The 16,425-nt window shown below is 36.0% G+C and overlaps 1 protein-coding gene and 1 non-coding gene across 4 annotated transcripts in view; one reads left to right on the top strand and one right to left on the bottom strand.

The window, feature by feature from the left end:
- Positions 1–2,696: 2,696 nt before the first annotated feature.
- Positions 2,697–16,425, bottom strand: part of DSC2 (desmocollin 2) — a 34,655-nt gene continuing 20,926 nt past the window's right edge. For 2 of the 3 annotated variants that reach the window (XM_039463859.2, XM_010335473.2), the window contains exons 10-16: positions 15,225–15,481; positions 14,953–15,095; positions 11,969–12,193; positions 9,037–9,273; positions 8,162–8,286; positions 5,501–5,755; positions 2,697–4,829 (exon numbers count right to left, since the gene is read on the bottom strand). In XM_039463859.2, coding sequence (XP_039319793.1) covers positions 4,632–4,829; positions 5,501–5,755; positions 8,162–8,286; positions 9,037–9,273; positions 11,969–12,193; positions 14,953–15,095; positions 15,225–15,481 — 1,440 coding nt within the window. In that variant the 3' untranslated portion in view covers positions 2,697–4,631. Of the gene's footprint in view, positions 4,830–4,915; positions 4,962–5,500; positions 5,756–8,161; positions 8,287–9,036; positions 9,274–11,968; positions 12,194–14,952; positions 15,096–15,224; positions 15,482–16,425 lie in introns of all 3 variants that reach the window. The other variant, XM_010335474.2, reaches the window with a different exon arrangement.
- Positions 9,916–10,017, top strand: LOC120361746 (small nucleolar RNA U13). The gene has a single exon (XR_005577877.1). It is a non-coding gene; the product is annotated as a small nucleolar RNA U13 (small nucleolar RNA).

Below are 16,425 nucleotides of genomic sequence, written 5' to 3'. Positions count from 1 at the left end.
AAAAAAAAAAAAAAAAGATTAATGGCCAGAGTTGTATAGGCCTGGATGTGAACACCTTTCTTTGTCCTTAGTGTCTTACATGAGAGAAAAGAAACACACACACAAACCTATAGATGAAAACTTTATAGCAATGTGCTCTAGATACACAAATATCTAAAGGTGGTATTTGTACTAGATCCTCAAAAAGTCTTATTTTTACAAAGAAAGAAAGAGATGATGAGTAAAGACATTGTTAAAAAGAGAACTAATCATGAGCAAGGCACAGATTGAGAAATGTGGGATACAGGGAGACAGGGGAAATTAGTATGGAAGGTCCCCAACTCAAGAAGATTTGATCTACGACATTTCAACTTTGTGATGGTGTCAAAAAATATGCATTCAGCATGTCCCTCCACTTATGAGATTACATTCCAATAAGTTTACTTTAAGCTGAGAATATGGTAAATGGAAAATGTTCTTTCGATTTATAATATTTTCAATTTACCATGGGTTTATCAGGATGAAACTCCATCATAAGTCAAGGAGCATCTGTATTCGAATCTGAATTTATGTTTAGAATTTACCCTTTAAAACCATAGAAAACTCTTAGGCAGAATGGCAGGATCATATCTGTTCCTTGATGGCCTTTGAAAGGAAAGAAGAGGGAAGAAATTGGAAACGCAAACACCATTGGAGCTGAGAGATACTGAAGGGTTAATCTGGGGTGCTGGTAGGGGTGATATTGGTTGGGGTGAAGTGAAGAGTGAGAGCAGCTGACATAGGCTACACCTCAACCTCATAAATATTCGGGTTGGGAGTAGCAGAAGCAGAAGTTCACTTACCAGTGTCCTGCAGTTATTTTACGTGATCTGATGCTTTTTTATTTTTTAACATATATTCTGCACTTACTATGTGCCAGGCATTGTGTGATGTGTTTTACAGGCATTAGCCCACTCCTTACAGCCACCATGTCTTGACTTGCATTCAGGTGTGTGGGTGGGGAGAGAAGCTGAATCATCTTGTACTTTCTCATAGAAGCACAGTCCTTCTAGTCTCTGTTTTAAAAGGCTGCATATGACTGTGCTGGGAAGGCATCGAATGACTACAGAACAAAGTAATTAATGAATAAAATTGTGTTTACAATTCTCAAAAGTTTGGCAGTTTTTGGCAACAAACAGAGGATGCTATGCAAAGAAGACAGGAATCAAGAATTCTGTTTCAAGCCTAAGTCAGCAGAAGTGTACCATCGTATAAGTAACTCAGGAGAACCTAATCAGATGTTAGCATGTTTTTGTCTTTTTGCATAGTGAGTTTAAAGTGCTAGGTTAACAGGGGGCTCACAGAAGAGCTGATGTAAGAGCTGTAGGTTTATATGGGTATCAGATAAATTCTTGGGGCTTTGTGTATTTAAGGAAGTGGAAAATGTGATGATTCTAGGCACAAAGAAGGGAAAGCATTTTATTCTCAGGATGGTACTGAAGGGGCTGATCGGAGCAAAGTCAGTTGTCAAGACTTCAATCTGGAGTCCAGGAATGGAGTTGGAGACAAAAGGGAAGCCTGTAGTCAGTCAGATTTTGCAAAACCGAATTGGGATCCAAGATAAAAACAGTCTTCAGATGAGAATAAAGAAAAAGTAATGATTACCACGAGCCCCCAAACACACACTGCTGAAGAAGCATCCATTTCTTAGTGAAACTCTTTACGATTTTGCCTCCTTGAGAATTTTACCTGCCTTTTCAGTTAGGCATCAAGATTTATCACGCTGACTTCTGGCTATGGATGAATAAGATATAACTTCCTGCATACCACAAATAAGAGCCATGAAATTCCCAGACGCCACCACAGGTGAAATGCTGGTTGGACTTCTGGGAAAGATGAGTAAGAGCATCGTGGTAAGACGTCAGCAGTAAAGCAGAGTGGAGACTGAAGCTACAATTCCCAACTCAGGCATTCTCTTCTCGTAGAGCAATAACAGTGGCGAAGGTACATTGATTGAGTGCTAACTCTATGCTAATTCCTCGTCAATCAACTCTGACAAAGCCCCATCAAGTAGACTCCTCTACCCTCCTCAGCACAGATCCTACAAGTCAGGAAACTAAACACAGGAAGATTAAATGATTCTCAAATCTCACAGCTAGTAAGAATAGAGCTGGGATTTGCATCAAGACACTCTTACTTGGAAGTCTTAGCACTTAGGGTTACTACTGCAACTGCCAAAGAACCATGACCTCCCAGGCAAGTGATTGCTAATGTCTAGCAGGACAGCTAGTGCAGAAGCCAAGGGGATTGACAGGGAGAATCTAAAATACACATAATTTTCATCGGGTGTTAGAATTAGTGCCCATTTCAAGAAGCAGATGTTCTGCTTTTCATCCAATTGAGCCTAATAGTTTCACAGTGTTTCAAACTAGGCAATCCCATACCAATGCCTCAGCAATCTCTGTATTCTGAAAAACTGAACATATAAGAACCAGTCATCAGGTGATTATTATGAAGAGAAATATCTACAGTGAAAAGAAAAATCTTTTCATTGCCTAATTTTCTTAATTGACTTTTTGTTAACATGAAATGGGTTATACACGTGACTTGTTTAAAATCATTTATTATTACCAGGAGTGCCTTTTAGGTGGGCCACGCTGAATGACTCTTATGCTTCAAAACTATTTTTTTATTCAAGTGATTTACAATGGCCCTAGGAAAGAAGTTCTGTTATTATCCCCCATTTTAAAATAATGAAAAGAGACAAAAAAAAAAAAAAACAAAAAACAACAACAACAAAAAAAAAACAGGCAACTTAACCAATACCCCATGGCGCTGCAGTCTTTAGAATAGCCATACTATGTAAATACGGCAATAACAATGCAGCGAAAATCTCTCCAAAACAAATTCTACATTTTAAAAAATGTATAACTGGAATCTAAAAAGGGTGACCTACTTCTCTAACTTAGAAAATGCAAAAATCCCTTAAACTCATATCAGACCTCTGTTAACAAACTCACACTAAGTCTTAAAAACTGCTTAATTTACTTAATCATAACTAGTAATATATGAGAATTTTGTACATAGTTTATTAAAAATAACTTTGGGAAACAGTATTTTTGCCAATTTTGTATTTATCATAATAAAACTACCGAAAAGATAATAAGCTGATTATCAAATAATTACCCAATGTTAATCTTGCAAATAATTGTTATAAGCCAATCTTGTGAGTTCAAGAGAGGCACATCATAGATAATCACAAATATTAGAAACACATTTAAAATGTCCATATGTTTAGTACACATAAAAAATTCATTGACTAAAATAAGTCATGAAACCTGGACTGGAATTTTGTGGACTATTAAATTTCATTTTGTCTTACTATTTTAAAATTTAAATAGTTTGGCCCATTTCCACATTTGTTAAAATTGTAATCTTAAAATATTTTTTTAAAATAACTACAAATATATATATATATGACTAGCCATTTTGTCTAAATTATAAAATAGTTATCCCAGGGAGCTTTCAAGATCCCTGTATTTTAAAGCTTATTTCAAAAACCATCACTATTTTGCATTTATAAACTGCACCCTTGAATTAAAGAACTGTAGATGTGCTATCATACACTAAACATCCACATCCCAATTCTAATTACACCATTCTTGTTGTTAACATAGAGCGTTGCTTCTAATAAAAGCATGACATAGTTCTACAGTTTCAATGGCAAAATTGAAGCTTTTTTGTTGAAGAGATAATGAAGCAATCACCAAGATATTTGAAACAACAAAGTTAACATTACATTGATTTCAAGAAAAACCAGGAATATATACATTTACATAAAAGAAAAAAAGGAATAATCCAAAAATAGAAATTTTTAAAATATTTGGATTCTTTAACCCACATGGAAATTAAAAAGAAAAAAAAACAAGAGAGAGAAACAGACTGAGAGAGAGAAAGAAAGAGATGCTATTGGACATTTTAAAGACCAAAAACTTGTAGATGTAAAAATACATTCTGAAAGTATCTTAAAACTTAAATATCACTGGCAAAAGTAGGTAACAGAGCAGACATAGATTCAGTGCAGGATTTTATATACAATAAAACCTAAGACTAAACTCAACGAAAATGAAATTGTAATAGTCAATGCCTCACTAAAAATCTCCCTTTGTACTATGAAAAAGGTCACATTACAAGAATAAAATATAGCAAGAATGCAGTCTACACATTTTAGATGTTTAGGAAAACAACAGTTTCCAAGCACCACATAAAACAATTAATTAACTGGAGATAACGTTAAAGCAAGGTCTCTACAATGTTCCATTAGGTTGTGCTTCAAGTTGTCTATAATATGGACTTGAATTAATTACATTTTATTGCACTATAAATTGGCTATTATCGTTATACCCAAATGTAACAATAAGGCAGACTCTTAATTTCCCTGTAGATCTTCTTGGATAGAAGGTAAGTAATTTTAAAATACATAAAAATCAAAAAATTTGTGTATTTGTTTATAGTGTCTCTCTGTAAATGTGCATTTGACCGAAGAGATTCCATCCGAATAATGAGAGAAAACCTCCCACATATAGCATCTTCTGTTTTTAAAAAATTCTTGGTTTGTAATTTTTTAAAAAGTCATAAAGCACTGGCTTCTGTAGACTGATTAGAACACACAGTCATCTCTTCATGCATGCTTCTGCTAGTGTCCTAAATTTGGGCTCCAAATTATCCAAAAATTCAAGCCCATCTTCTTCTTGTCGTTCACTGCAACAACCTACAGACCCAGCCACCGATCCTCTTCCTTCATAGTTGTATGTCAGGACGTAGTCTTGGGCATGCTTGTGATTTTCATCTTGATTACACAGATGCACTTTCTGTCAAGGGGAAAAATACAATGCTTTTATTATTATTATTTTAAACACCAAAACTTACTAACATAAAAATAATTGCTTTGATTTACCTTTCATTGTTTAATTTTTAATCAGAGTGTGTCCTCTAATGGATTCCTACACATAAAAAATGCACATGATTGGTCTGCTTCATAAATCACACTATAAATTCAGTATAGGATGTTTCTAAAAGTCACACATGTAGCAGCAAGAATACAGGTGTTCCTTTTACAGAGTCATTACTTTCCCTTTCAAAATTTTAGCTGAAAGTGAAATGCATCCATTAAACTGAAGACAAGTTGATGTGGACTCAGATCTTCCCAGATAGACATAGTGATGGTACATGCTGGTCTTGCTGGTACCACACTTTTGGTTTCTAAGGCACAAGTTGTCAGATGGGAAATATTAGCACAAAGCCATGAGACAGTAATTTAAATACCATCACACATTATTTAAGAATACTAAAAAAAATAGAAGGGAAAGTAACCACTTAAATCTGAACATAACTAAATCAAAATTGAGGAAAAATAATAGCTTTCAATTAGCAGGATTAATAGATTCATAATTAATTGAAAATCAAGGTCAGCATCAAGTTAGTTATTTATAAAGTTTAAAAGAAATCAAAATAGATTTGTGGGCCACTTAGGGAAACTCACTTCACCGAGACGGGGCTGAGTAAAACTGTGCCACTCCGAGTAAGTGCATCTGCTGTTGTCCACCTCCACACGTCCTCCCCTGCAGGAATCCAGGGTGTGATGGTGCCCAGCCCTCTGGCAGGATTCCAGAGTCTGGTGTCCTCCTTTCACCATTTCGATGGTCTGACCTCCATTGTTGACCCCTGAACCCACTGTGCCACAAATTCCTTGAGCAGAAGCACCCACAGTTTGGGTTGTGAAGCCGTTCACAGAATACTGAAATGAAAACCATTTGCATTAGGGATAATACAGAAGAGAACAAAAAATTATGAAAAAGAACAACATCAAGAAGATAATGTCATAATTGTTTTGTGCTAGAACGTAAGCTTTCTGAGAGCAAGAACTAAATCTATCTTACCAATCCTGCGTACCCAGCTATAGAAACCCTATAATTTAATGTAGTGGCCACACAAAAAGCAAACTGCAGATGTCAAGTGTGGTTAGTACCTGGAGATAAGTTAGGAAACTTGACGTATATTCCTTCCTAAAAAAGACTCAGAATACCTGCCCAGTGTGGTGGCTTATGCCTTTAATCCCAGCCCTTTGGATTGTGGGCAGATCACTTGAAATCAGGGATTCAAGACCAGCTTGGCCAACATCGTGGAACTCCACCTCTACTAAAAATACAAAAATCAGCTGGGTGTGGTGGTGGGTGCCTGTAATCCCAGCCACTAAGGCACAAGAAGTGCTTGAACGTGGGAGACAGAGTTTGCAGTGAGCTGTGATATTGTGCCACTGCACTCCAGCCTTGGTAACAGAGCCAGACCTTGCCTTAAAAAAAAAAAAAAAAAAAAAAAAAAAAACAAGCCTCTTAGAATACTGTACAACTTGCTGAGAAGGATGGTTTCCAGGTTCATCCATGTCCCTACAAAGGACACAAACTCATCATTTTTGATGGCTGCATAATATTCCATGGTGTATATGTGCCACATTTTCCCTGTCCAGTCTATCATCGATGGGCGTTTGGGTTGGTTCCAGGTGTTTGATATTGTAAACAGTGCTGCAATGAACATCTGTGTGCATGTGTCCTTACAGTAGAACGATTTATAGTCCTTTGGATATATACCCAGTAATGGGATTGCTGGATCAAATGGAATTTCTATTTCTAGGTCCTTGAGGAATCGCCACACAAGAACAGAAAATCAAATACCACATGTTCTCACTCATAGGTAGGTGTTGAACAATGAGAACACATGGACACAGGGAGGGGAGCACCAGGCACTCGGGTCTGTTGGAGGGAAATAGGGGAGGGTCAGCGGGGGGTGGGGAGTTGATGAGAGATAGCATGGGGAGAAATGCCAGACATAGGTGAAGGGGAGGAAGGCAGCAAATCACACTGCCATGTGTGTACCTATGCAACAATCTTACATGTTCTTCACATGCACCTCAAAACCGAAAATGCAATTTAAAAAAATAAAAAATTAAAAAAAAAAGAGAACTGAGAAAAGACAAAAAGTATTCCTACAATAATAATAAAATAAAAAATTTTATTAAATAAAAAAAGAAATAATATACTGTGTCAAATAATATACTGTATCAAATGGCTGGCTCATTATATTACTCTCTTTGTATTATTCTTGTTAGTATTATGACAGTACTACTCATGCCTAACAAAAATTACATGCTTAAAAGAAAAAAAAATGAATACTGTCCAACTTCAATTTTTCAATCTTTCCTACATCTCACACCTCAAAATAAACACTGTAGTCTCAAATATACTTATTCTGCTTAGCTTAAATTAATTCCTTTTTACCTGAATAAAGCAAAAACAGAAGTAATGATCAATATTTGTATTTAGTATCTAATTCAGTTACACTTCAACTAAATCAGAAAGAATAAAACTATAATTGCCGTAAAAATCTTAACTGCAATAACAAATCCTTGCAATCTAAATATATACGAATAAATTAAGCAGGGAAAATAACAAGGAATACTAAAGCTTTGGCCCCCAATTATTTATGTTATGTTTTCGGAAACTTTAATATTATTTAAATTTTATTTGTTCAGTACCTTCTTGGATACTATCATGCCTTTGTTTTCTAAATCTTCCTTGCCCTAGTCATCAGTTGTACTTCCTACAGGGTATGTACTTGCTCCTCTTCCACATACTGAGCTAGAAAGCGAAGTTGGAGAAATGGCCACTTGCTAGCATTGCTATTTCATATATTTGGCCCCAGGCTCTTTCCTAACCCAAATTAGAGCCAGCAAGAATCTATTAAAGTTCTTCCCATGGTGATCAAAGCTTGTAGTGATTTTATTGCTGCCAGAAAAAAATGTAAAACTATGTTGGTGAACAGTGAATAATTAAAAAGCAGCATTTTTTCGCACAAACAGCAGTTGAAATATACACAAAAGACTTAAAATTGAAACCATGAATCATTTGAAGTAAAAGTAACAATGACATGCTAAAACATTTTCACTATTAAGTAACACACTGTGGCCAAATTTAAATATATCGCCATGTAAATCAAAGTCATTTTATCTGCTCCACGGGACCCATGACATACTATGGTAAATTGCCTGATACCAAAAGGACTTTTCTGAGAAAAGATCATTTTAGAAGGAATATGCATTATAGGCGAATTCATCCTTTCTATTTATTTAGAAAGAAAGACTACTTACCACTTTGTCATCTCCAGGAGCTTCGGTGTTGGATACAATCAGGTTCTGCTGGGCTAAATCATCAGGAATTACTTTTAGTGGTTTGGATGTCCGAGAAGCCCCACAGACTAGTGTAAATAGGATGCCTGGAAGAAGAAAGAAATATAAGTTTATCATAAAATAATGTGATGTGATAAATGTACAATGATTAATACACAGATAAATCGTAAATTTTAAAGTGCATATTAAAAGGAGACAGTTTTTATGGGATTGCTTGTATCAAAGCAGTATATAATAGAAATGCTATTTAATAGATATAGCATATTAGTTTAAATAGATAAGCTATTCAAACTTCTAAACAGATATGCTATGATTATGTTACATGCTCTGTTTCTATGTTGAAATTTATGTCTCTGATAACTGAGAAGACACTAGAACTATACATAAATGCATTTAAAATATATAAATAAAATATATACATTAAATAAAAATACAGCCATATGCAAACAATCAGCTATAGGAAATAGTACCGATTCTTAGACTGTGTCTTGAAAGTTGGCCAGGTATGGTGGCTCATGCTTGTAATCCCAGCACTTTGAGAAGCTGAAGTGGAGCCCAGAAGTTATAGACTAGCCTGGTCAACACAGTGAAATCTGTCACTACTAAAAGTGGAAAAAATTAGCTGGGCATGGTGATGCACACCTGTAATCCCAGATACTCAGGACACTGGAGCAAGAGAATTGCTGGAAGCAGGGAGGCAGAGGTTGCAGTGAGCTGAGATCATCACACCACTGCACTCCAGCCTGGACTCTGTCTCAAAAAAAAAAAAAAAAAAAAAAAATAGTGTCTTGAAAGTTACTTTAAAGGCTATTTTCTGAATTCAAGAAAGGACTTACAAAATAGCAATGCTATGCCCAACAATATTGCAAGGATGGCCCACTTTCCAAGTTGGATTCCTCCACCACCAGTACTTGGATCTACACGAAATGCGCAGTCATTTTCGGTAATGCAGTCACACAGAGTAACATCCAGTGAACTGACACTAGACAGGCCAAATCTATCTCTCACTGTTATAGGCACTACATATATGCCAAATGCAGGGTCATTCTGATAGGAAAGACGTGCTGCTGTATCTGAAAACATAAGTAAATAAAACCAAGCATTATACAATGTCATTGACTTCTTCTCAGACTAAATAACTAATAATCAGATAGTTATCATATTTTCCTACAAACAGACATTCCTGATGGAATGACACAGCTACTAGAACATTCCAAATGTGAATAGATAGAGTAGTTCTGATCTATACCCATTGCAAATATATTACATACGAAAGTTTGTTTATGCTGCCTCTTAAACTAAGTCTTTTGGCTCTTGTTATATTTTATTTGCCTGTAAACAAATTCTTCTTATCATAACTAATAGACTTGTTAATAGATTAGTTTTTACCGTATCTTGAAAATATTTAATTAAACCAGTGAGTATACATTTTCTTTTACAGATGCTTCATCAACGTAATAGTCTGGAATTATGGATGTTTTCCTTTACTTTGTTTTCATAAATTGTGCTGACTTACTGTCAGAGACTGATTCTGACAACTTAAAACACTCTTGACGGTGACTATATTAGCAGGTCATGAGTCACACAGTTGGAACTGCATCTTCTGGTCCTAAAGGATGAAGGGACCAACTGCAAATGTCTTAGTTTTGATGAAGTTTTCTTAGATAAAGGCTAGAAAATATCCAGAACCAAAAGCCCATACAGATTCTTTTATGACTTCTATGATGCATAAATATGATGATAGGGTTTTTGCACTCATGTAAGAGATGTACCTCCTTCAAACCTTTTTACAACATTGGTACTCTACCCATCTGACATAAACTTAGAAAAAGAAAAAATAATAAAAATTTTGAAAAATGTTTAAAGCCAATAAAATCTTGGTTTCAGAGCCTAGATACACTACTACGATAAATGTGGACACCACGTGCCGTAGAATAATCTCTCCCACATAACTGCCCAACATGACATTCTCATTTTTCTGCACAGTATTTGAAGCTCTAAATACAAACCTGAATGCTTGGGTAAAGAAACTGAATTATGTACATTTTAAGAGAAGCCATGGTTAAGCTGTAAAGTCTATTGTGTAAGAAATTATGAGACTAACAAAACCAAAACTTATGATACCTAATATGAATGTGTCATGGTGTATTGCATGCATTTTATTTACTTCCCCAAATAAGCCCATTTTACAAGAGTAAATTGATGTTCAAAGAGAATAAATAGCATGTCAGATTTTCGTAACTAACAAACAGTGGAGAGCCAATGTTTGACACTAAGTTTATCTTACTTCAAAACTTCTTTAGGATATCTTCTTAAAACTTGGGTGTTTCCCAAGCTTGTAAGTGATTACACAGATAAGTAAATCTTTAAAATAACAAGGATTTGACAAACATACAGCTGCCAAAGGTTTATTTTGCTAAATAAGAAAATGTCTACCTGCTATCAACACTATTTAAAAATAAATATGACAACAAATAAATAGAAAAGAAAAAAATCTAAGAATAAAGTTAATTCTTCCTCCCAATCTTAAAATAAACTGATAACCCCCCCCCCCCACCCACCCACCCACACACACACACACCAGAATATTGTTTAAAAAGCTGAAAATCTTGTTAGTTTACAGAGCAAGATCCAAGACAGGGTAGCTTAGCTTATTTCTAGAAGTCTTCATTTTTCCTTCCTCATCCTGTTCTCCCTTTACATTCCCTCATAACCTTTGTTTTTTAATTTGTCCTAACAGGACATTGAGAGATATTTACTGAAAGCATGGGGTGAAAAAATATTCAAGGGCATTTGAAAGGCAAGCCCCATTCAGTGGTTCTAGAGTCACGAAAGCTGGGAGACCATGACACCACGGTCCCCAGGCAGTGTGAGCAGGAGATGGGAGACACGCTGAAGAGTTAAGGGCTGACTAGGGCGCAAGGCAGCGGTGATAATGTAGACTGGTTGCCTTCATTTTTGCCATACTTATCACTGTAGATCCTAAAAGCACAGAGGGGGAACCAAGTTAGGGGAGAACTCCAAGAAGAATATAATAGACATGAAATAGTCAGAAGTCAATACAGTGGCAGAGAGGAGAGAGAATGAGATGGACAATATGGTCTACACCAGACCCCTTTTCAGCGAAGGTCTTTCGTCCCAGCTGCATGGGAGGCCATCAGCACCTTCTGTGGCTGTGCCTTTTTGCCATGGGCAGCCCACACACACTGATGGAGCAGTAAGACTCAGGACCACTCTGAAGGCCCATTTAGCTCAGACTCCCCCTGGGGTTCACCAAGGTTGTCATCTGGCTTGTGCTGCAACTTGACTTCTCTTTTTACCCAATCCCACTTTTCCTCCTTTCACAGCTACTGATCCAGAGCAAATTCCTTAGGAATCATTCTGCTTGAAATGCCCTGCCTCAGGGTCTGCTTTCTAGAGAGCCAACCTGTAACAGGTGAAGACTGCCTCATGACCTAGGAAACTATAAAGGAATTTATGCCAGTGGGAGGTACACAGGTTAGGAAGTGATTACATTAGACCCAGTCTAAGAGAGAGAGAGTGCGTGTGTGTGTGTTTGGAGTGGGAGTGAGAATTCGCAACACACCTAAGAGAATCTCAACATAGGATTAGAGACACAACAGAGAGACCTACCCCCAACACATGAAAACTGAGAAACTTTCATTGGTGGTTCCCACATGGTGAATTTTCTTCTATTTCATACCCCCAAAAAAGTATTGCAGACATTCTGAGATTGAAAAAGACAAAGACATTTTCAAAAATATATACCATTAATTTTTTCCAGTCTCCACATTCTCTGTACTTCTGAAGTAGAACTTTCCAGACTAAAGTCAAAGGGCGGGCCATTGATAGGCTCATCAGGATCAACTGCAACTATCTCTGCAGACGACATGGTGGGTTTGCAAATGGTCACTTGCTGTTTACGTATGAATGGGCCGTTATCATTCACATCTTGAAGTATAATGCCGAGTGTCCCCGTACATGTTCTCCCCTCTAGAAAAATGAAAATAAAATACTCTTTTTATGTTTTGAGTTTTCACCACAAAATTATACATTGAAAACATTGAAAAATATTTATTAAGCATTACATTACATTTACCTATAATGTAAAAATTACAATGGCAAGCAGCCACAAGCTACTTCCTCTGGGAATGTTAAAAGAAAAATATTATTACTTTTATATGGGTTGTACAAACAATGACTGCTATTAAGATGTGTTTATTCATTTTCTAAATTATTACTGCATTTTATTAGAGGCGAGTTTTGGCTGATTTGTGAGAGGAGAAAGGAAGAGCGTGTGAATAAGGGTACTTCTAGTGTATTTAAAAGCCCAAGGAAATTCGAGGAGGTGGAAATACATGTGATACACACCCATGATCTGGAGACAATGGCAGGGAAGGTAGACAGGTGGAAGCTGACACAGACGCAGGAGCTAATGGTCTTTGAAAGCCAGACTAGGGAGCTTAGAGTTTGATGGAAACACAGGTAGCACTTAGGTTTTGGAGCAAAGCAATTGAAGTTATATATTTAAATAATTGTTAACAAAAATAGTATATGGGAATATTCAAAGAGCAGAAGAATCCAGGAGTAGAAAACTTACTTGAAACCTGAAATAATCACTGTGGGGTGTAGCCTAAGTCATTCATCTATCTATATACTCAGTAGAAAGTTACAGGATAACTATTTTATACAAAGCATAGTTGCAAGTAACCACCTTCTAAAAGCTGGCATCATACAATAGAAACAATAATCTAAAGCTCAACTATATAGAGGTGATACCTGGGTAAAACTGCCAACAGAATTTAGATTAAGAAGTTGAGAAGGAAAGATAATTGAATTTAAAGCTTAAGAAATATATATGTTTAGGAGAGGGGAAGGCAGTTAAGACCAGAAAGCATGCAGGAATGTGCGGGCAAGTTTAGACACAGAAGCCTTGAGAAAGAGTTTTAAAAAGAGGAAGCAATTGCTGTGGAGGTGTAGGAGGGCAGGAAGTGAGCATCAACCCAAGACATCATATCCATGAGGAAAGGTTTCCATTAGGGAGCGGCAGGGAGGACCCGAATGAAATTAGCCAGTATAGATTTTAGAAAAAAGTTTTTCAAAAAATGACACACTTTTGTATATTGTCAGTTCATTCAATTCACAAAGTAAAAAGACGTGGAATTATCGATGCACAATTCCCTCACACAGAGGTAACACAAATGACTCCCACCCTCTTCAAAAGAAATGACTGGGAACAGCCTCATCAAACATTTATTCTATATGACAATGGTGATTAGCAGTGCCCCATCTCGATTCCATACGAATATTTGATTTCTCAATCCTTTGAACTCCTCTACAACAGAGGAGAATGTAAAGTTAAAGCCAGAATCTCTCATTTCGGACAGTTTATAGACAGATAAGTTAAAAATTCCTGTCCAAAATTAGAGATTACTGTTAAAAACATAATGGATTTATGTTTTTAACAGTAATGTCTCAAGTACTGTTAAAAACATAATGGATTTGAGTTTCATGTTACTTTTTTTTCATTTGCCTTTGACCAAAAAGTATTTATTGGCAAAAAGACATGAGAAGTTGAGGCCTTAACAGTCTTTAATTAAAGACAAATCAATAATGATTACAACTTCACCAGTTTAATAAATTGAGTCATTTCTCATTAATATATAGAGAACTGGAATACATAAACCATGTTCCAAAATCACATCTAAATTCTAATTTTGCAGGTTATAGCATAATAATTTATGTTTATTATAGTTAGCATATTTATTTTACAAAGACACAAAGTTCAAATTCATGTTACAGAAATTATATTTTATGCACCAAATGGGTCTCATATATAATTGTTGTATGCATAGTTCTCTCAATTTTATAGAACACACAGAACATAATTTTACATTTTATATGATGAATTCATAGTGTTTGTCTAATTTTATAATATACTATTTGTTTACCATGATCATAAATATACCATGATTTATTTTTCTATAATGTTTTTAATCAGAATTCTAGTCCCCAAGTATATTGTTAGCTTCCTGTAAAAAGTTATAGCTGTTTTCCAGGACTGCATTATGTAAGTATGTTCTCCCTTTAATGAATTTTCCTTCCAAAGTGAATACTTTAAGTGAAATAAGTAGATAAATTAAAACAAGTTTTTTTAATTTTTAAATTTTTTATTTTTTGAGACAGAGTCTCACTTTGTCACCCAGACTAGAGTGCAGTGGTACAATCTCAGCTCACTGCAACCTCCATCTCCCAGGTTCAAGCGATTCTCCTGCCTCAGCCTCCCAAGTAGCTGGGATTACAGGCACCTGCCACCACATCCACCTAATTTTTAACATTTTGGTAGAGATGGGGCTTTACCATGTTGACCAGGCTAATCTTGAACTCCTGACCTCAAGTGATCTGTCTGCCTTGGCCTCCCAAAGTGCTGGGATTACAGGCATGAGCCACTATGCCTGGCTGAAACAAGTTTTACTAAAATAATTCTCTCAATTTTTAATAATTTTACCTTTAATAAATTATGGTTTCAAGTGTTTCTATGAGTAAATTATTTTATAATTACATCAAAAACTGAGAAGGCTATTAGAAAGTAGACATGAGTTAACAAATTATAGTAAACTTCTTACTTTATATTGAGAGATATGAAAACTGAGAGTGTATGTAGCTGGCTTTACAATGTACATTGTTGGCTTAAACAATGAAGATGTATGTAGCCGAGAAAGTATATGGCTCACTTAAAAACAAATTCTTACTTTGGTCTGATGCAAGGATGGTAATATTATATATGCCGTTTCTGATGGTCTCTGCCTCTCTATCCAGGCTTCTGAAAACTTTGATTGATCCTGTATTTTCATCAACGGTGACCCATCCTGTTGGATCAGTTAATTTCTTATACCTGTTGGTAAGGATGAATTAAAATAATAAAATTTATCATATGCCAAATTGTAATAACTGGTATCAAAATAAGCTATAAATTTTTAAAACACAGAAAACTTAGAGTTAACGAAAATTGAACAGTAAGTACCTTATGCCACTGCTACTTCTTGTTTCTGGGTCATATGCTTTATAACCATTGCTTGTTGTCCCCACTGCTGCATTTTCTTTCATGCGAACAGTCTGTATTGGAGGGTTACACTCAGGGCCCTCATCCTGATCTTCTACATTAACAGTAACTGTTGCTGTGCTCATGGCTGATCTTGAACTAGCCTCTCTGGAAAATGGAGCTTCATTAACTACACCAATTTGCACGATCACCTGTTGCTTTTCTTCATAATTCAATGGCTATAAAAGCAAATGTATTGAAAATCAGATGAACCCGTTCACTATTTGGCAATGCTAAAGAGTTTATATAATGTTAAATTTGGAAATATGCGAGTGCTGTGTTGGGAACAACCATGAGAATATGAAACATATACCCAGTGATATGCTTTGGCTCTGGGTCTCCACCCACATCTTATATTAAATTGTAATTCCCAGTGTTGGGGAAGGGACCCGGTGGGAGGTGACTGGATCATGGGGGTGGATTTCCCCATTGCTGTTCTCGTGATAGTGAGTTCTCACAAAATCTGGTTGTTTAAAAGTGTGTAGCACTTCCCCCTTTGCTCTCTCTCCTGCTGCTATGTGAAGAGGTGCTTGCTTCCCCTTTGCCTTTTTCCATGATTGTAAGTTTCCTGAGGCCTACCCAGCCATGCCTCTGGTATAGCCGTGGAAATGTGAGTCAATTAAACTTCTTTTCTTCATAATCTACCCAGTCTCAGGTAGTTCTTTATAGCAATGTGAGAACAGAGTAATACACCCAGAAACCCAGGGGTGGTAGAGAGAGAAGACTCCTCCCACTGATTCAGTACTTGGGTAAAGCTGGCAAAAAGGGACAGAAAATTGTTCTTCAACTGTAAATTTAAGACAAGTAGTATAACAGGTATTGATAGACATTTCAGAAACTATTTAATGAGGGTCCCTAGATGTTAATACATGAGATACTCCTTTAGGTGGTTCATACTATAACCAAGTTATTCATTATTAATAATAAATAACCAATAGTTATTTATTAATAATTGTATTCATCTTATGAGGGTAAGACAAGCTGTCCTAAAATTAATCATTAATTTGTCTTACCCTCATAAGATGAATACAATTATTTGTACCTGGTTTGAGGTAGAGAAAAAATGGGTAAATTTTTTTTTAAATGCTTTTAAGAGGAGAAAGACAAGAAAATACAAAGCTTA

This window comes from Saimiri boliviensis, chromosome 13 (genome assembly GCF_048565385.1).
Source record: "Saimiri boliviensis isolate mSaiBol1 chromosome 13, mSaiBol1.pri, whole genome shotgun sequence".
NCBI classification, from domain to species: Eukaryota; Metazoa; Chordata; class Mammalia; order Primates; family Cebidae; genus Saimiri; species Saimiri boliviensis.
The sequence above is the reverse complement of the archived record's forward strand: the minus strand, read 5'-3'. Positions and strand labels throughout refer to the sequence as shown.